At 60.8% G+C, this 19163-nt stretch overlaps 4 protein-coding genes across 7 annotated transcripts in view; 1 reads left to right on the top strand and 3 right to left on the bottom strand.

The window, feature by feature from the left end:
• The window catches only part of GRIN1 (glutamate ionotropic receptor NMDA type subunit 1), a 38707-nt gene extending 37041 nt beyond the window's left edge, over window positions 1-1666 (top strand). For all 4 annotated transcript variants that reach the window (XM_059828761.1, XM_059828759.1, XM_059828760.1 and 1 more), the window contains one exon: window positions 1598-1666. In XM_059828761.1, coding sequence (XP_059684744.1) covers window positions 1598-1666 — 69 coding nt within the window. The remainder of the gene's footprint in view (window positions 1-1597) is intronic.
• A 4187-nt stretch (window positions 1667-5853) lies between these two features.
• LRRC26 (leucine rich repeat containing 26) lies at window positions 5854-11728 on the bottom strand. Its single transcript, XM_059829026.1, is given in 4 exon segments — window positions 5854-6113; window positions 7065-7662; window positions 7664-7780; window positions 11714-11728. Coding segments are annotated over 4 exon segments (990 nt in total).
• An 83-nt stretch (window positions 11729-11811) lies between these two features.
• On the bottom strand, window positions 11812-12318 carry LOC104264244 (RING finger protein 224-like). Its single transcript, XM_009821222.2, has one exon. It carries the CDS (start codon window positions 12316-12318, stop codon window positions 11812-11814), a length of 507 nt encoding a protein of 168 aa, XP_009819524.2.
• A 6077-nt stretch (window positions 12319-18395) lies between these two features.
• On the bottom strand, window positions 18396-18788 carry CYSRT1 (cysteine rich tail 1). Its single transcript, XM_059828641.1, has one exon. The coding sequence runs from the start codon at window positions 18786-18788 to the stop codon at window positions 18396-18398; it is 393 nt and encodes a 130-aa protein (XP_059684624.1).
• Between the last annotated feature and the right edge of the window lie 375 nt (window positions 18789-19163).

Genomic DNA, 19163 nt, shown 5'->3' with positions numbered 1-19163 from the left:
GCTATGGAAAGGAAAGATTGCATATAGCTGGAATCCTAAGTTTTCGCAAGAAGGGGGCAGCTGCACCCGTTTTTGGGAGAGAGGGGCGTTTTTTTGGTGGACTGATGAATAGCCACAAAAAGCTCCCCCCAGGGCAGCAGAGCAACTTCAGGATCTCCTCGGCCGTTCTCTGTGCAAACGGGCCACGGCCAAGTTGTTGCTACGTAGCAAAGCAAGGCCACAGCAAGGAATTTCTCAGAGGCTCCGTTTTAATATTAGCTAGTCCCCTAAACAGAAGAACGATCCCGTGAGATGCTCCCTGCGTGTCAGCACATCCCCAGCACGTGTACCGGAGAGATGGGAGCATGCTGGCTCCTGCCCCTGCCCCAGCAGCTCCCCACCAAGGGGTCCTGGTGAAGGACAAAACTGGGCAGAGCAGGGCAGCCCCAAGGACCCCACGCAACGCTTGGGGGGGACCCCAGACCTCCCTGTGTCCGGAGGCAGGGTGTAGAGCCACGCAGGGTAGCCACAGTGCCAGAGCCACCAGCAGCACCGCGGGGGCCACAGTCACCACTGACCAACGCAAGACGGGTAAAATCCCGTCACCAAGGAGCACCCCCAGGAGCCCAGCAAAATGGCAGCCCTCCTGGGTAGTGTGGTGCAAGGGCTGAGCAAACGTCACTGGAGAGGGTCTGCGCTGCAGCACACAAGACCCACCGAGACCCTTTTCTGCCCCGGCACTGATTTAGGTCCCCAGACAGCAGCGTAAGATGTTCCGTGCCACCTGCTCTCGCAACAGGGCTGGACAGGGCTTCCAGTTCAGGGTTTGGAGTTAGGAGAGTGGAACTGGGAGAGGAAGGGAGTATGGAAGGAGGAAGGGAGAAAATAACTGCCCAGTTGTAAATCCCTGCCTGGGGAGGAAGGACTTCTTTTTTCTTACCCGTTGAAGGGTATTTCTGCTCTCCCCGTTTGCTTGCTGGTGGGACTGTGGCTGGTAAGGTCTCTCCCCGGAACCATTGCCAAGCCCCCCCATCCGCAAGGAGCGCAGAACCCCAAATCCAGGCCACATCCCCAACACAGGCTGTATTTTCACATTAGCAATTAATGCTACAGTTTATCACAAGTCAACCACACCGCACATCTCCTCACCTGCATGAAAGGATAGTCAAAGCAGACTCATTCAAGCAAGGAGGTGAAACGCCCTGGCCTCAAAGCACAGCTTGATCTGGCACAAGAGAGATGCTGAAACCCCGCCAGACCCTCCAAACACAGGTTCAGCCGTGGGTTGGGCTGATGAGTCACAGGCTTTGTCTTGTAGCTCTCCCGGAGCAGAGAGGGGCTCGCTCAGCAGGCGACGCAGCTGCCACGCTCCGCAGAAGCTGCGTCGCACTCCTGGGTGTCCTCCCTGCCCAGCTGTAGGGTGCTTGGAGAGTGTCTGCAACGACCTCTGCACAAGCTTGGATTGCATTGGGAAGGGGACGTCAGCCAGCAGCAGGTTTTGGGCTGCGGCATCACCCCCAAGAGATATCCAATAGGGACACATGTAAGCAGAGGCGGGGGCAAGTGCCAGAACTGCCTAACACTTCTTTCTCCTTGTCTGTGTATTTGTGTGTTGCAGCAATATCATCCCACCGACATCACCGGCCAGCTCAACCTCTCCGACCCCTCAGTCAGCACTGTGGTGTGACCTTCTCCCCGAGGGCCATCAGTCCTTGCCCAACACAGTAGGAAGGCACAGCCAGGACTGCCTTTCAAGGGACACTGATGGGTTCTTCTGGGTGAGATGGGAGGAAAGCATCCTTCATCCATACACAGTGACTTCATTGTATATCTCCCTCCCTTTCTAGGCCTGCTGCCATGCGCGTGCCCCAGAATGCACGGCAGAACCAGGACACGGTTTGGACTTCACTGTACAGAGATAATTGCTTCCAACCAGTGCTGTTGATAATCAGTATTGCCACTGACTGGCTACGTGCAAGGGGAAAGGACTTTGAAAGGCACATGGTGCCTGCTCTCCCACGGTAGCGGGGAAGACCTGGTGCCAGACTACAAACATGTGCTTCACTTTGCAGGCTTCAGGCTTCTCAGCACACACACGGTCCCTCAGACGTGTGCTCTACGTCTCCCACCACCCCGGCGGGCTCCAGTGCAACGTGCTCCTGGTCCCAAGCAGCCGGAGCAGCTGGCGCAGTTCAGGAGGTTGGGCACGTGTTCCTGCTGTGCCGAGTGGATGCCGCCTCTGCAGCAGGGGCTGGAAGATGTGTGCTCTGCTCCTCACAGGGGATGAACCCCCTGTTCCTCCCTCCCGTCAGCCCATGGCTATGACTTGGCTCCTGTACATGGTCTGTTTGCAGCAGAAGTGCTCCCAGCCCTGCAGCCCACGCTCCTGTGCTAAATGTGGTACTCTGGAGCTCATAACATGCTGTCAGCCAAGATCCTGGCTCCCCACCTCTCCTGCACAGAAGACTTCTCCAGGACCTGGCCATGGCCAGCATGTAGCTCTCACACCGTGGGTCTTCTGCCCAGGAACATCGCCATGCGGAATGGCTCTGGATGGCTGCACTGACCTTCAGCCAAGCTCCACACTGCCTCAGCACCAGCAATGCAAGGAGAGATGCTGCTGGCCAGTCGTGGCTTGCCATGTGCTGTGGTGTCTGCAGTGTTGGGGCACCACAGCAGGCACTGGCAGCGTCCCTGCCACGCTTGCCTGCAGTTCAAGCTTGCCAACAGCTCCCGCGGCAGCCCTGAAGCCCCAGCTCACGTGGCTGCATCTGCTTGAACCTGGAGACGGGGAAACCAGATCCCAGTTCAGGAGAAGGGAACCAAATGAGACAGGCTGACGCCGTTCCTCCCCACACCTTCCTCCCCTCAAGCATACGTGCCCATGTGCCAACATCTCTGACCACCCTCCCCGTCGGCGCTGTGAGCAGGTGCAGAGACACCAGCATCAGGGAAGCATCTGGCACCAGCCAGGCTGGTGATGAGCAGCTATGGCACGCGCGCAGGTGACATCACATCCCGCCTCCTGCGAAGGTGGAAAACCCACCTGCAATGTGGTAGCAAGCCCCAGCGGCATGAACTGCCTTCTCCTTGCCCCAGCCGGGCAGATGGGGCTTCCCCCTGAGAGTTGGCAGCCTTTGCAGACAGGATTTTCAGACGGCAGCTGAGGTCTGTGAGTATCGCCCCACTGACTGCAGTGGCTCCATCAAGTTCATCTCGCTCCAGCTGAGAAATTGGAACCATTCTACTTTATACGTCAATGTAACATTAATACCAAGTTTTTGCAAGAGCTCAGTAAAGTCTAGACTGGATCATGAAGTGGTTTATTCCAGTGCTGTGTGCCTCCTTCCGTCCCTGCCTTCTGGCAAAGCTGGCAGGGAGCCCCGTGCTGAATCAGAGCCTCACCCAGCACTGCTGCAGGGTTTGCAAACAGTAAAAGGTGGAGGGATGGGGAGGGACGGAGAAGCCAGCAGGGAGAAAGGCCAGGAGCTGCAGGGAAGACTGGGAGGGAAGGGGCATCACCGTTGCAGGATGCCAGGCTGATGGACAGCCTGAACCGCCACTGTAGGGGGACAGGCCTGGCAGCGGGAGGCCAGGGACAGTCTGAAACTCTCCAAATGCCAGCACAATGCCAGCTGGCTCTCACCCACCTCCATCCAGGGGAAAATGGTCCCCCCTCACTGCTGTGCTCCCCAGCTCCTGGGAGCCAGCGTGGGGCACTGTCAGTGGGGATGGCCTTTGGGAACAGAGGACTGCAGGGATGAAGGCGTCTGGGGAAGTCCCCACACACCAGCCCATCCATAGGGAGGTGCCCCAAGAGATTTGCAAAACACAGAGGCAGCTCCCCCGGGCTGAACTGAAGCCACATCACTCATTCACAGCATGCTCCCATGTGCTGAGACCACCAGCCCAGCTTCCATGGGGGTCTCAGCCTCAGGACGATCTGGGAGAAGGAGAAGGGCTCAAGTGGCCATGCAGGATGACAAGCGAGGTCCTAGCTCCAAATGGGAATCCCAGACCTTCTCGGGAAGGACTGAGTGCTGTCGCTAGAGAGGGTCTGGGAGAGCTGGGGATTGCTCCTGGGAAAGGCGCTATGCAAGGAGCTGATCCTGGCAGAGGTCCTGCAGCCATCCCTGGTGCAGGGCTGGTAGCACTGGAGGAGCTGCTGCTGCTTTCACCAGCTCCCTGCAGCCCTCGCTGGGGAGAGGCACCGCAGGAAGAGCCGAGTGGGAATCAAGCAGTGTGGCAGCACACTGGGTTGGTTTCTCCCTTGAAAATAAAAATGGAAGCAAGCGACAACTTGAGGTGACATTTGGTTTATTCTCTGCATGATTTATTTAACCCTTGCCAAGAACTTGACAAAGGATGCATTGACACCTGCCACATCCCTGGTTTGTCCCGCAGCTCTTGCATGGGCAAGAGATTGAGTGAACAGGGGGAGGCTGGTGGCCAGAGTCATCTCACTGTGGCTCTTATCGCTTTGCAATAGGTAAGAACTCACACCAGAAAGGGCTGTTGCTCCTCCCTGAGAGACGCTGTTGTCACCCCAGCTTGTGCTTTCCTCTGGAGCAGAGCTCCAGCTCCTTCCAGGCCATCTCCCAGTACGCTCACTAAGCATTTCCACGCAATGCAGGGGAAAAGTGTTTCCGCAGGGAAGGGCAGGGAGATGCAGGGGCAGCCCCAGCCCCTTTTTGTGGGTGATGAGAGGTGAGGCAGCAGCAAGGGCTGCAGGCTCTGTGCTGTAAACCCACACAGGCTTTTTTGTTCCCCCTCCCATCACTGAGCTAACCCTAGACCTTGGCCTTGGATAAGCTTTAGCCTAGGGGAAAAGCATTTGGGGAGGAACCACTGTGCAGCCTCACCCATCCTTTGGCAGCCTCTTTGCCGAACCACATCAGTGGGAGCTGGAGGCTTTGACTCTTTCCAGCCCTCACCCTAAACCTCAGCCTCACCCTAGATCTTGGTTGTTGGCTGAGCCTTCTCAGCACCAGCAGCCCTGTCTCAAAGAAAAAAAAACTATCAAAAGACACATTTTGCAACTTGCCCTGCCCTTCGGCAGCACATGGAGAGGTCTGGGGCTTTCTGAAAGTCCCATGGGAGCTCTGGGGTGCCCCCAAAGCACACAGAGATGTTCAGGTGCGCCAAAAGGCGCACGGAGAGCTCTGGGGCACACCAAAAGGCAAAACAGTGCCTGTCAGGACACAGAAAGCCAAACAGACAGCATTTGGATGCACGAAAAGCCAAGCCGAGGGGTCTTGAGGGCACAGAAAGGCACGCTGGGGCTGCTGGGGTCACTGGATGGCAGACGGGGAGTGACGGGGGCACAAAAAGGCCCAAGGAGGGCTTTGGGGCAAACTGAAAGGCATGCAGGGGCTCCTGGGCTGCATCAAAAGGCAAATGGAGACTCCTGGGGTGCACTGAAAGGCACCCAGAGGAATATGGTCTGTCCTGAGATGCACACAGGGGCTCCCAGGATGCACCAAAAGGCACACGGAAGCATACGGTGCATCCTGAAATGCAAAAGGCACACTGAGGTCCCCGGGCTCTCCTCCAGGGTGAGCTGGAGGAGAAGGATCACCTGCCCCCCCCGGAACGGGAGGTGCAGGTCTGAGGGTGGCCTGGGGGAGCCTCCCGAAACACTGGGAGCAGCCCCCCCCGCAGGGGGGCTGGGCTGGAGGCTGCTCCCCCCAGCAGCGGAGCAGAAGGAGCTCGGCATTGTCTCGGGGGCCTCTGGGAGGAGGAAGAAAAGCAATTTCCAGGAACAGAGCATCCTCTCACTGGTCCACAGGGAAATGTTTGCAAGAGCGGGGTGCAGACGGCTGGAGAAGGGCATGGACCACAGCCTGCCCAGGGCTGAAGCCTGGTCACCCTGCCTCAGCAGCCCCTGCAGATGCGGGGTCTCCTGCAGAAGTGGGGTTCCCTGTGCAGTTTGTGGAAAACCACTGTGATGGAGCCCATGAAGGTGCAGAAGAAGATGCTGGCCATGAAGGAAAATGGTCCAATGATCAAGAAGGCGATGTAGTGCTGGGCGGACAGCGAGGTCTCCTGACATTGCCTGAAGGACTCATTCCCGAAGGCCATGATCGGATACTCGTTCAGCTGCTCTGGGGCTCTGCAGAGGAGCAAACCCTTCTCTGGAAGAGAAAAGCACTGCTGATAGGCACACTGGGCTGCTGGGACAAGGTAGGTGTCAAGGACAGAGGGGATGGCAGGTCTGTATGGGACAGATGGGACCAGGGCAGGGAGACAGGGGCCAGGTTGACCAAGATCGCCCAGGGCAGGGTACAAAGAAAGGGAGCAGTAAGGGTTCAGGGCTCATCTATGTCCTGCGCCCCAGGGAGTGTGATGGGATGGGGAGGTGGGCACAGTGCTGGAGGGGGCACTGGAAAATAGGTTTGGGGCAGGATGGCAGATGGGGCAGGCAAGGTGGTGGGCCTGGTTCCCAGGGGACCGATGTGGGGAGCAGTGAGCAGCCAGCCTCAAGATGCCACAGAAGGTCCAAGACAGCACGAGTGACCAGCGCACACCCAAGGTGGAAGCAAGTAGGAGCGGGTAGCAGCAGAGGGAGAAACCATGCTGGCAGAGTTGTTTCTCACCAAGGTTCATGGGGGAAGAAATGCAGGATCAGACCCATGTTCATGAATGCATTGGGGAAGGGGCTGAAGGCACTGAGTCCTGGCTGGGTCCCCTGACACACAGGCTCTTCTTGCCCCTTCAGGTGCCCGTTGCCCAGCATGCCTCGCCTCAACGTGGCAGGATGGGTGCCACTGCTGGGGACAGCGCTGGGTGCCCATCGCTGGGACATTGCCCAGCCCTTGTGTCCAGGCAATCCCTGCTGGTGGCCAAGGACCAAGGGTGGGCACCAGGTACCAGACCCAGGGATACATCCACCCAAGCAGACACAGGAGCTGCCATGGCCTGGGGATGGGTCCTGGGGAACCTCACCGTAACCCCATGGGCACTGACCACACAAGCCCACAGCCAACTGGCAGCCAGGGTGCTGGGTCCTGCCTCAGCCCCAACAGGGTGACCAGCCAGCACGGAGCGGGTGGGGGGCTTGGGGACACGGTCCTCCGGGCACTCACCTCGCACTTTTTCCCTGTTGTGGCTAAGCCAGCGCCAGAGGGGCAGGATGCCGCAGCTGCACACCCAGGGGTTGTCCTGCAGGAGGAGGGCTTGGAGCTGGGGCAGGGCTCGCAGCACCCCAGGCTCCAGCTTCCTCAGCCTGTTGCTGCCCAGGTTGAGCGTGGCCAGGCTGGTGAGGGGCAGGAAGGTTTCGGGGGTCAGCACGGTTAGGCAGTTGTTGCTGAGGTCCAGCTCCTGCAGCGCCTGGAGCCCCACCAGCGCCTGGCTGTGGATCAGCCCCAGGCAGTTGTGGGGCAGGCTGAGCAGCAGCAGCCCCGGTAGAGGAGGGAAGGACCGTGGCCCCAGCACGGTGATGAAGTTGTAGCCAAGCCACAGGCTGCTGGTGTTGGCCGACAGGCTCTGCGGCACGCCGTGGAGGGCATGCTCGCTGCAGTCCGCCTCCCCCGAGGAGCAGCGGCAGACGGCGGGGCAGGCTGGCGAGGGCAGCGGGCGCAGGAGAAGCAGGCAGGCCAGCACGGTGCTGGGGCCCCTCCAGCAGCCCATGGCTGCCCACCGAGGCGTCGAGGGCTCCCCAACCTCTGGTGCCAGGATTCCCCCACAGGCAGGATCCCTAATGCCTGTCGCCTTGCCCAGCCACCCGTCCCTGCCCGGCACCCTTGGGTGAGCCCAGAGGTGCCACGTAGTGCAAGGGGAGCGGGTGAATGTGCTCGGCTCCCTGCAGCTGCACGCATTCCACCCGTGCCACTCACCGCCACCCTCCGTCTGCAAACCCCGAGCAGGCTCTGCTCCCGGCCCCAGTTTTCCTCGGGGTGGAGCTGCACTTTTTTCAGCAAATATTTTTGCAGTGATGCCTGCCCTGGCAAGGTGCAGAGCCGTGCCCTCGTCCCTCCCTCTGCCAGGCACTGCTCCAGCCAGGTAAGCAGCCAGCTCTGTGCGGCCCAGGATTAACTGCTTGTGTGCGCTGCAGGATGGAGAGCTGGAAAAAAGCAAAACCAGACCCATCTCTTGGCCTCCATCCTCCCCACAGGGCATCCCCCATGGGTGTGCTGCCTCACCAGCCATGTACAGAGGGGTGTACGGACCCAGGACCCCCTCTAGCTGGCTGGGGTGGGACAAAGCTTAAATCATATCATCAGCAGATCTAACCCCATCTTCTGTGCTGGCCCACCATGCCCAGAGGTCTTCAGTGGGGAGCTCTGCTGGGAGCCATGGGCTACCCTGCTCATCCCAGCCCTTGGCCAAGCTCTGTTTTCCCCTGGCAGGAGACCACAAGCCATACCAAAATGAGGAGGGATGGGATGTGAGTCCCATGGGCCACCCTCCTCCTCCCCAGCAGGATCACACATCTGCATGCACACTGGGGGACACCCAGGAGACCCCACATGAGAAGGTGTGGGAAAGGTGAGCTCACTGGGCTGCATCCGCCCAAAACTTGTTTACCCTTGCCCCAGCACGGCAGCGCCAGTGTGAGAGGGCTCAAAGTCTGCCTCCACCCTCTTTACACCTGCTCCGGTTTCAAAGCTGCCTGAAGCCCCGCAGCAGAAGGCTGGAGAGGAGAGGTGTCACCTCCCAGTGCCCACCATCCCTGGCAGAGCTCAGCGGGGACCAGGGGACACGGCTGGTAGCACCTCATCCCACCCACAGCCCAGCACGGGAGCCTGGAGCTGGGACAGCATCCTCCATGCCTGCCCTTGTAGCTCCTGTCCCATTTGGGACCCCAGCGGTCATGGTCCTGGAGGAATCCCTGGCACCTCTGCCCCACAGCCAAAGGGCTGGAAGGGCAGCAAGGCAGTGTGTGCCTGCGCCCCAGGCCAGGACCAGCATGTTCCCAAATCTGGGGCAGAAGCAGCAGGCAGGCAGTTTATTAATAGCATCCAGAGGAGCTTTGGTTTGTTTATCTATCCTGCAGCAAACTCTGTTTGCTGCATTAATCCCCATCTGGAAATAATTCAGAGGAATCCTCCAGCCCAGCCCAGCCCCGAAGCAGGGCACAAACCCGCAGCCACGTGGAGCTGCAGCACCAGCTCATGCCACCAGCAGCTGCAGGCTCTATGGGGACCTGAATTTTTAGGGAGCCCTGTCCCAAAATGCTCTTCCTCCCCAGGGGTTGCATTGCCCACCACCTGCAGCCACCTGGGATCAGGTGAGAAGTGCAAAATTCTTTGCAAAAATCCCAACTATTAAAAGCAAGGCCATGTCCAGCTTTTGTGCTCAGAGAGCCCAAGAGGCTGCAAACCCATCTCAGCTCCTCCACCAGCCCCTCGCTGTCACCCCTCTGCACAGCCCCAGGGCATGTGGCAGGAGACATGTCCCCAGTGTCCTGCCTGCCAGGGACACTGGCCAAGCGCAGGGCTGGTGGCGGTCATGCCTGGTTCCACTCCTGTTTTGCATACATTGGCTGCACCCCACTGCAATTGCAGGCTGGTGACCCTTTGGGATCCTGTACCCCAGCAGTGCCACCACTGTCCCTTCATGCATGTTGCTAGTGCTCAGCAGAGCGTGTGGGTCCCTGTCACTGCTCCCTTCTCGAACAGGGGGACCCAGGACCCTGCAGGAAGAGCCCAGGTCCCCATCCCCAGCCAGGGCTGCACCCACCGCTGCCCCGCTCCCCTCCTGTCATGCCTCCTCCCGCAGTTTTGAGCTCCATGTGGAACAGTGCAGCCTGACACCAGGAGAGGTTGCTCTGAGCATCCTCTCTGCAAGGACACCTTAGTGGTCCTGTGCTGACCGATGGAGGAGTCCCCCAAGGCAGCCCTGCTCTGGCCAAGGGGTGTAAATCAGGGTGCCCAGCCAGCATGCCAAGACCATTCCCACTATGAAATGGTGGAGGGGCAGATAAACTCCTTCAGAGACCGGCCACTGGCTGGGAGCACTAGGGACGTGCACAGGGGCACACGGCAAGGGCCAAGCTTCACAGCTTGGTTCTGGTGCTGGGACGATGCAGTGGAGAAGGGGAGGGAGCACAGAGGCAAGAACCTGGGCTGAGGCACAGGGAGCCATGGATCTTTGCACTCTCCAGAGCTGGGACCCAAGGTGCCGGGCTGAGCACAGAGTCCTGGTAACACCTTTGTACGGAGCAGTGCCTGGGGTAAGGATGGGCCCTTCCCAGACTCTTCCCACCACCCACCGTGGAGTATCTGGGGAGAAATGAAGATAGAGGGGAAGGTGCTTTAAGACTCTGTGTTAGCTTTTATCCCATCCTTGTAGGCTTTAATTTATTGCATGCTTCCATGTAATTAAAGATCAGAGGCAGGCAGACACCCACCCCGCAGAGTTCCTGAACCATACCATGCTTCTGCTGTCCCCCCTGGGCAACTCTTCCCTGGGACACCCCTGGTGCTCCTGCTCCCATGGCTGGAGCTCCCCAAGTGGGGCTCTGTTGGGAACATCTCAGCTCTGACTTTTTTATGGCAGGTGACACCAAGTGGCAGAATTGTGCATGGGCGCTGTGTACGGTGTGGGTGCTGTGCATGGGGTGGGTGCTGTGAATGGGGTGAGGGCTGTGCACAGGGTGGATGCTGTGCACGGGGTGAGGGTTGTGCACAGCATGGGTGCTGGACTCCTCTGGCTGCAGCCCTGGTACCCAGTGCAGGGGACACCCAAGCACCAGGACTGCCCAGGGGGCACGAGATCACTGCTGGCCCCAGGGAGGCACAGGCTGGGGTCCCCTGCCGAGCCCCAAGGGGCAGCCAGTGGTGCCTGATGCTGGGGTATTGCAAGAGCTCATAAACCACATGGAAAATGGAAGCAGAAAATAAGCTCTGAGGAAGGACCACAAGAGCTGCCCAGGCAACCCCAAGCCCTGCCCAAGAACTGTATTAATATCACCCTGGTGCACCCCAGTCCCCCCCCAGTTGGCCTCTGTTAAACCCACACCCAGCTGTTTGGGCTCTCGTCCTTGCGCCCCTGTTTGGAGTCAGGCAAGGAAAGCCATGCAAAGACATGACCTGGAAAAACAGTGGAAGGGCTTCTGGACAGGCTGCATGCAGGTGTGCAGGCAGGGAGGTGGGGAGAGGGTCAGGCAGGAAAACCAAACCTGGCAGAAAGCATGGAGCACAAGGCCAAGCAGGAGTTCCCATGGGCTCTGTCATCCTCAATTTCAACTGTCCAGCTACCCGAATGCCCAAATTTCTCATGCAAATGGCCAACAGAGCAAACAGTTAAAGGAAAGCAATCCGGCAGGTCACTTCTCTCCATCACGCCCCCACTGCAGGCAGGGCTTTCCCCAGGCTAGCCCAAGGCTTACCAACAAATATGACCAAGACATGCAGCCCAGCAGGGCCAACAGAGCGTTGTTTAATAGGCACGAGGCTCTCAGGGTGCTGGACACACTCCCCAGAGCATCGCTGTGTCACTGAGCTGTGGCAGGTTCCTGTGTCCCCTGTCTGGAAGATGTTCAGTGGACATGTCCCTGCTGCAAAGCCATGTGCATGGAGAAGCTGGGCATGAGCAAGCCCTGTGCCAGGGACCAGGGCACATCCGTGACGGCTGGATCAGGTTTCTGAGTTGTCAGAGGGATGGGTGGGCAGGATGAAGGGGTGGTGGGATCCTCACCCCCCTGTTGCACCACAAATCCTGGCAGGATGGACAGCATACCCTGAGAAAGCTGAAGCCCTTCCCAGGCTGCCAGCACAGCTACTGTCCGTACGTGAGTCTGGGGCATGGCGTGGGGTGTCTAAAAATGGTCCCAGACTGCACCCCAGGAGCTCAGCTGCCCATGCACTGCCGACAGCCCCCTCCTCGGGCTCAGCTTTCAAAGGCCGCTGTCACCCCACAGCACAGGCACGGACGGCAGCAGCTGCGTCGGGGGAACGGCACCGGGGGCACAGCATCTTGGCACAGCCGCGACGGCTGCTGGGTGACCACCTTCTCTTTGCACAAGCCCTTGGTGGCCGAGTCAGGCTGGGACCTACCGGCCACCCGGGGATGCTCCTTGTCAGCCTTGACGGCAAGGAAGGTGGCCAGGTCGAGGTCGAGCATGGCGACGCCACCGCGTGGTGTGGGTGTATTTTGGCGGCACTGCGGGCAGGGAATCCAGCGCTGCTCATTGGTGACGGCGTCGAGGCGTTTCAGGCAGGCTTGGCAAAAGGTATGGCCGCAGTAGAGCTGGCGTGGCAGCCGGCTGCACAGGTCATAGGAGGAGTAGCAGATGATGCACTCAACCCTGTGGCTGCCCCGGCTCAGGGTGCGCGAGTGTGCCCCGACACGTGGCCCCGTGTCCTCTGCCTGGGGGCTGCTGCTGGCCTGGGACATGCTGGGGAGGGGAGGGTGAGAGGAGCTGTCAGACCCACGGCCAGGGTGTGGGATACCACCTCTGAGTACATCTAATGCCTGGGAGATATGGGGACCAGCCCCACGTGGTGGGTTCCTAAGGGCATCAGGCTCCCTGCCCAACATCCCTGCCTGCTGCCTGCCTGCCCTGTGGACAGCCCTGCCCAGGAAAGCAGGACCTTGCCACCACTCTGCCTGCATCCAAGGGGGATGCGTTTTCCTTGGTGCCACCCCTGCATCTCTGCCGGGAGCTCTGCCAAATGGCCCTTACGTCCCATGGGGGATCGGGGCTGGTTGGACCTCAGCATCCTGCTCGGGCTCTGGGTCGGTGGGGAACACAGTGTGGGCAGGAGTGGGTCAGCCAGGTGGGCAGCGGAGCAGCACCCAGAGGACCAGGCAGTGCCACAGCCCTGCTCCTCGCCAGCCCCGGGCTGTGCCAAGCTGCCGTGGCACGGCTGCCAGCAGCAGGGGATGGGCATGCAGGCTGGTGGGGAGGAGTTGAGGGATCCAGCCTCATCTCAGGGCGGGTCTAGTACCCACCAGCATATTTACAAACCTCTCCTGGAGGCCACCAAATCCCCGCTCCCTCTCTATGGGTGACCTCAAGCATTTTAATAGATACGGGCATCCCTCTCCTCCCCTCCTCCCCTGTCCCTCATCCCTACCTGTCCTGAGATGCTCCCCCAGGACCTCAGGGGAGGTAGCAGAAGGGCTGTGCCATCCCGGGGGGCTGCGGCAGTCCTGTGGGGAGCATCGGGGGCCCAAGCTGCCAGCAGCTCCCCAGCCAGGTCCTGGTGGCCGCTGGTGGCTGAGGCAGTGGGAAGGGGCTCACCTTTCAGGGACAGGTGTGCTACCGGATCTGCAGCCGGGAAGCCAAGCCTGGGCGATTGGGTTACAAGCACCTGGATAACAAAGACCTCCGAAATCTAAGCCCCAGGAGCGGTCATTAACCAGCCATCTCTGCTTCATTAGCAGAAGAAACCATCCCCGTGAGGCTGAGGAGCTCTGGGCTTCACCGTGGGAGGAGAGGGCTTGGACATCAGCTGTACCTGGGCAGCAGCAGCAGTCTTCCGCATCCTTGACCATCCCCTATGGCCAAGAACATCTGGGCAGATGTTGGCCAGTGGAGACACCCCATCGCACTCCAGCCCACATATCCCCAGGTGGTCTGGGCTGCAGGGATGGCTGCAACTGGAGCAGGAGGGCACAGCGAGGGTCCAGGCTCGTGGGGGTGGAGGGGCTGGGGCTGGTGCAGGGACACCGAGGCTCCAGTCTGGCCCGAGCTGGCAGTGCCCACGTGTGGGGTGGTGCTTCTCATCCGGTGCCTGGAGGTGACCACTGCCACAAACACATCCATGACCAGGTTCTCAAGCTGGGGGCTGAATTACCCTCGGCTCTGCCAGGGCCCATGCTCATCACCAGGCTGGGGAGACCCCAGCACCCCTTGGCGACACCTGCAAGATTCATGCCGATACATGACCCAGGGGAGGTGACAGCACCAGGGTGGTGGCCGGCTCAGTCCCTGCAGCTGCCATCCCCCTGCACGGCCCTTGGTCCAGCAGCAATGCTGCAGCCTCTGCACGGAGGGTGCTCCGAGCAGGGAAGATTTAAAGCCGGGAGTGTGGTAGGGGGACAGATCCTGGACCCAGGATCCTGGAGGAGAAAAGCACATCCTGGAGCCAGGGCAGGGCTGCCAGGACACCCAGCAGCATTTCTGCGTGGGAGCAGGAGAGGGCAGCAGCTCTTGCTCTAGGCAGGAGCAGGCAGCAATGCAGGCAGGAGTCAGGCAGGGCTCTCCCGTGCTGCTGCTTACCAAACATTTCAGCAGCCCTCGGGCCACGTTTCCAGCACTCCTCGGCAGCAAGAATTGGAAGGTTTAGAGATTGAGACCCTCATAGGGTCACGGGGCTCTGCAGAAAAACTCGACCCCTTGACGCTGGTGCTTGGGAGCAAGGCAGCAGAGCTGGCAGCACAGCACCTTCGGAGCGCAGCGGCCGTATCCTGACACAGGATCCTGATACATCCTCTGTCACAGGTTTCCCCAGGCAGTGCACACGGGGAATGTGTGCCCATGGGGCCCCAGGCGCAGTGATGGCACCCCATGGCAGGGTGTTGCCCTCCCCTTGCCAGGCTGGTGGCAGGCCAGGGCTGGAGGGGCAGCCGTTTCAGGACAGGGCTGTGCTGGGGACCTTGGTTTTGGCCAAACCCACTGGCCGAGGTGGGGGCAAGGACCATGTGCCCTGGGCAGATCAGGAACCAGCTGTGTGAGATTCCCACTGTGCCCTGGCATCTCAGGGCACCACCCTGCATGCCTGCAGGGTGGGTGCCAGCACCCTGGATGCTGGCAAGCGGGGCAGAGCTAGCGCCCGGATGAGCACAGAGTGTTCCCTCCAGGGCCATGTGCCCAGGGATGAGCAGGCAGCCGGATGCCTGGGGATGTCTGGCCACGTCCCAAAGCTGGCAAGAAGTCACTCTCCCACCCAAAGCACAGTGGTGGCCCAGCTCACCTGCCGCGGGGTGAGGTACGGAGCAGGCAGGTGTCAGTCCCTTTGGGCCATAGGAAGCCCTGCCCAAAAAGACCATATGAACGAGAGGGGTGGGCTTGGCTCCATGCACAACTGGGGGTACCTGTGGCACTGCCCAGGGACAGTGACCCCCTGCCGCGGCTGCTTCTCCTTGCAGAAATGTGCACGTGCACACACATGCACCCTGCCTGCCCTCCCACCCCACTCCAGCTGCTGCCCATCCCCTGTCCAGCAGCCTCGTGTCCCCCTCCCAAATCCCAGAAGAGCTGCATGCCATCAAGGGGTCATGCCCAGCTGCCTTTGGCCACGTCTGCCCTTTGCATGCAAGCCCCCGGTGCGGGGCTGTGCACCACAGCTCACCCGCCCTGCACCCAGCAGGCAGGGCTCAGGGTGGGGGGAGCCCTTGGTGACAAGGGCTGCACATCTGCCAAAGCTGCGCCGGGTGACACCAAGGGGTACGCTGCCTGAAACCAGCCCTCAGCTCTGTGAGCCCTGCCGAAACACCCAAATCCAGGCACAGGGGAGACGTATCTGCAATCAGCAGCGACAAGCACTGGTGGGAAATGTCTTTTCCTGTTCCCAGGACTCATCCCTGAGAGCTGCAGGGACCTTTGGCACGGTGGGGCAGGGAGAGACACCCCCAGGGAGTGCAAAGGTCTGATCCAGATGTGCTGGGACTGTGCATCACCACCCACACTGCACACACAGGAGGTGGCAATCACCCAGCACAACCCTCTGCACCCCTGAGCACCCCTCAAAAATCAAATGCACCCAGGAAGCACCCATGGGACCATGCACGCAGCTGCCCCTGTCACCCACAGTCCCGCCAAGGTCTGGGGCAGCATCCCATACTCTCCCCTGCCCACCCATCCGGCTTTCCTGCTGCCTCCGGATTAATCATTGCCTGGGTGTCTGGCAGGGAGCGCTCTGCCCAGCCTCTCCCAGCTTGTTTGCCATCGCCCCAAGGTTAGAAAGAGCGAAGGGCAGTGGTGACACACTGCATTGCCACTGCCAGCAGATGCTGCGCCCTGCCAGCGCCCTGCCTGGGCCAGGCCAGCACATCCCTCAGCCCTCGGCCGCCCCGCTGAAGGAGCCCTGCCAGCCAGGGGCTCTCCCAAAGTTGCCATGCATCCCCAAACCACGTGTGTCCCCGCAGAGCCTATTAGACCCCCAGGGCACTGAGCAGCCTCTGTGGGATGTTTCAGCCAAGCCAATGTGGTGACGCCACGTCCCCGTCCAGCCACGCAGCGGGTGGGCTCTGTGGCAGGGCAGGGCTGGCATCGGGGCCACGAAAGCAAACAGGGGGTGGATCTGCCTGTTCCCATGCCAGCACTGCCCGCGGTCCAGGCAGGGCGAACAAGAGTGCTCCTTGTGCAGGGCAGGCAGCACGGAGCCACATCCCTGCCAACCTCTTCCTGCAAGCTGCACACACCCCACGGCCACCCACCAGCACGGGAGCTGGGCCAGGCAGAGTGGTCAGGGAGGGAGAGGCAAACTGGGAGTGCCCTGCCCTGCACCTCTGCCAAGCCACTGCCACCCCAGCCCAGAAGGTTCCAGGGGTGGTGGGATTTCAAGGCTGGTGGGCTTCCAGGCAGTAGTGGGGTCCTGGTGGTGGTGGGATCCCAGCGGTGGTGGGATCCCAGCGATGGTGGGCTCCCAGCGATGGTGGGCTCCAAGTTCTGGTCAGATCTCGTTGGTGATGAGATCCTGGTGCTGGTGGACTCCTGGTGCTGATGGGCTCTCAGATCTGGTAGGATCCCAGTGCTGGTGGGACCCTGGTGGTGGTGGGCTCCAGTGCTGGTGGAGTCCAGTGGTGGGCTTCCAGTGCTGGTGGGCTCCAAGGGGGTCGCACCCAGCTGGGGCAGTGCCACGAAGCCCACCCAGCTGGTCCAGCCAGGAACCTACCCCTTCTCCAGCCCCCACCAAAGCCAGGCTCTCTCTTTCCGAAAGACAGGACAGACATCCAGCCAGTGTCCCCAGGCAGGCAGGAGCAGGCTGTACTGGAAACACCTGGGTAAGGGGAGCGTTGGGCCCAGGCTGGCAGCAGGGCAGCAGGCAGCAGCGAGCTGAAGCGCTCAGCATGCCACTGCTGTTGCTGCAAGTCAGCACTGCAACAGTTAAGCCTGGTTTTGAGGGGAGAGGAGAGGGCGGTGTGCCCCCTGCACTGCCCTTACGCAACCCGACTGGATACGCAAGAAGTAACACGGGAATCCCGGAAAACCCAGGGTGGAGGGAAGAGGCGTACCTTGGCAGGGGAGGAGATGGCTGTAATTTTATTTGCAGCACCCTGAAGTCATCTGCTAACACACACGCTCTTTCCAAGCCCCCGGCCTGCAGACCAGGCAGCTCCTGCAGCAGCCGCAGTGCTTACGCAGCTGCCTCCTGGCAGCACGGCCGCCCGTGGGACACCAACACAACGGCGGGCTTGTTCCAGGTCGGGCTTGTTCCAGGTCGGCGGCACCAGCCCCAGCCGAAAACCCAGCCTGGAGCCACCCCAGCACACTGCGAAGAGTCCAGCAGGCTCTTTGCTTGCCTTCCTCCATGCCCAGGGGGTCGCAGAAGGCGAACGATGGGGATCTGCATCCCAAACGGGGTGCCCCGGTGCTACCCTGCTGCTGGAGCTGGGCCAGCCCTCAACACTGGACCCAGCCCCAATGCAGTGTGGAGCCCCGAGCCGGGATGCGGATGGGGCAAGGGGTTGTGCCCAGCACCCTGCAAGCATGGCAGGAGGAACCGAATGGAGCCGGGGGTTTCCTGGCACTGGGACGTTAACACCCACACCCATGCTGTGCTGTAAGGTGCTGCCCTGGAGCGCTGCCCGGCACTCCGCCACGCTTTGTCTGTCTCTCCTTCCTGTCTCCTTCCCTCTGTCCCATGGGCAGCGTGGCAAGGAGGAGCAGTACGCAGCCGGAGCTTGGCACAGGGCGCTGCAACATCCCCATGACGCTGTGGGTGGGGGGACCGCTCAGTTCTGGGGATGTGGGTCCCCATGCCGGATGGGGGCACGTCCCTGGCTCCTCTTCACTGCGCCAAGACAGTGGCAACAATGCTCTCCTCTGCCACGCACGCAGGGCTGCCATCATCCAAACCTACCCTCCGGCAGGTGGGCAATGCCTGCACCTCCAACCCAGAGCTGGGGGTTTCCCAGCAAGAGCAGACGGGCAGCGTCAGGGTACAGGATCACAGGCTCAAAGTGCTGCCCCATCCCCAGTGTCGGCACTTCTTGGTGGCATCTGCACTGGCACACATCATCCTCAAGGCTCCCGGGCCTCAGCGGGGTGGGAGGGACCTGTCCTCCCCCATGCCCCACACTGGGCTCTCAGGACCCAGCAGGTGCCCATCACCGGCGTATCTGGCTGCAGAGCTCATGGGTGAAAAGCAACGGCAGAGTCCAGCCAGTGCCATCTCCCAGCTGCCAGCTCTGCCAGGCGTCGGGGCAGCTCCCCGGGGTGCCCAGGCCACGCAGCCACATCCCCGTGGGGCCACTTGGCCCCATCCCATGGTCAGCATGTCCTGCCAGTGCAGTGAGGGCCCTTAGGAGACAACACAGCAGCATTTTTTGCAATAGGGGCAGCACTTGCAGTAGCTGCATGCCCCACTGGCCTCCTGCTCCCGGCCCTTAGGTGACTTGTCCAGGGTGACGGTGTAGAAGGACTCACGCGATTCCCCGTTGGGCATCCTCAGGCTGGCATAGGGGTTGTAGGGATGGGACCAGGACTTCTCTGTGGAAATGGTTCGGCTGTTCCAGCTGCTGGTGGGGTCCGCCTGCTCCTCCACGCCATAGGTGGGCACAGCTGCGGGGTTGGTGATGATGGTGGGTGAAGTTGGCTCATCCTTCAGGTAGCGAGTGATGAAGCTTTGCTGGAACTGGTCCCGCGGGATGTTGACACTGGCGTAGGGGTTCTCCAGGCTGACACTGCGATCCATTTCCCTGCTTCTTGTCAGCACACGTGGTCCAGCTGGCATTGCTCGCCTCCTGTGAGACAGAGACCCCGTTAAACCTCAGGGGGTGTCAGTGCCGGGACTGTTCTCAAGACACAGGAAAGGGACCCCCAGCAGACCCCACAGGTTTGGGAGCAGGGTGCAGAGCTGTGCTCCCCCCCCTCCCTGCCAGCCCTAGGGGACCCCGACATGCAACCCGTACACTTTAGCCGTTTAGCCCTGATGGCAGAGGCGGGAGGGGAGGCAGGAGAGGGTGACGCCTGGGCAGGGGGGCATGGGGGTGGGCAGGGTGCTGGGGTGCGGGAGGGGGTGCTGAGTGGGAGGCAGGGTGCGGGTAGGGCAGTGGGGTGGGGTAGGACC

The sequence above is a fragment of the Gavia stellata genome, chromosome 24 (assembly GCF_030936135.1).
Source record: "Gavia stellata isolate bGavSte3 chromosome 24, bGavSte3.hap2, whole genome shotgun sequence".
In the NCBI taxonomy this organism is placed as follows: Eukaryota; Metazoa; Chordata; class Aves; order Gaviiformes; family Gaviidae; genus Gavia; species Gavia stellata.
This window is presented reverse-complemented; position numbering and strand designations above follow the sequence as displayed.

What these genes read in the sequence shown, in the direction of transcription:
- LOC104264244 (XM_009821222.2), bottom strand. Translation starts at nt 12,318, where the DNA reads ATGTCCCAGGCCAGCAGCAGCCCCCAGGCAGAGGACACGGGGCCACGT.
- CYSRT1 (XM_059828641.1), bottom strand. Translation starts at nt 18,788, where the DNA reads ATGGATCGCAGTGTCAGCCTGGAGAACCCCTACGCCAGTGTCAACATC.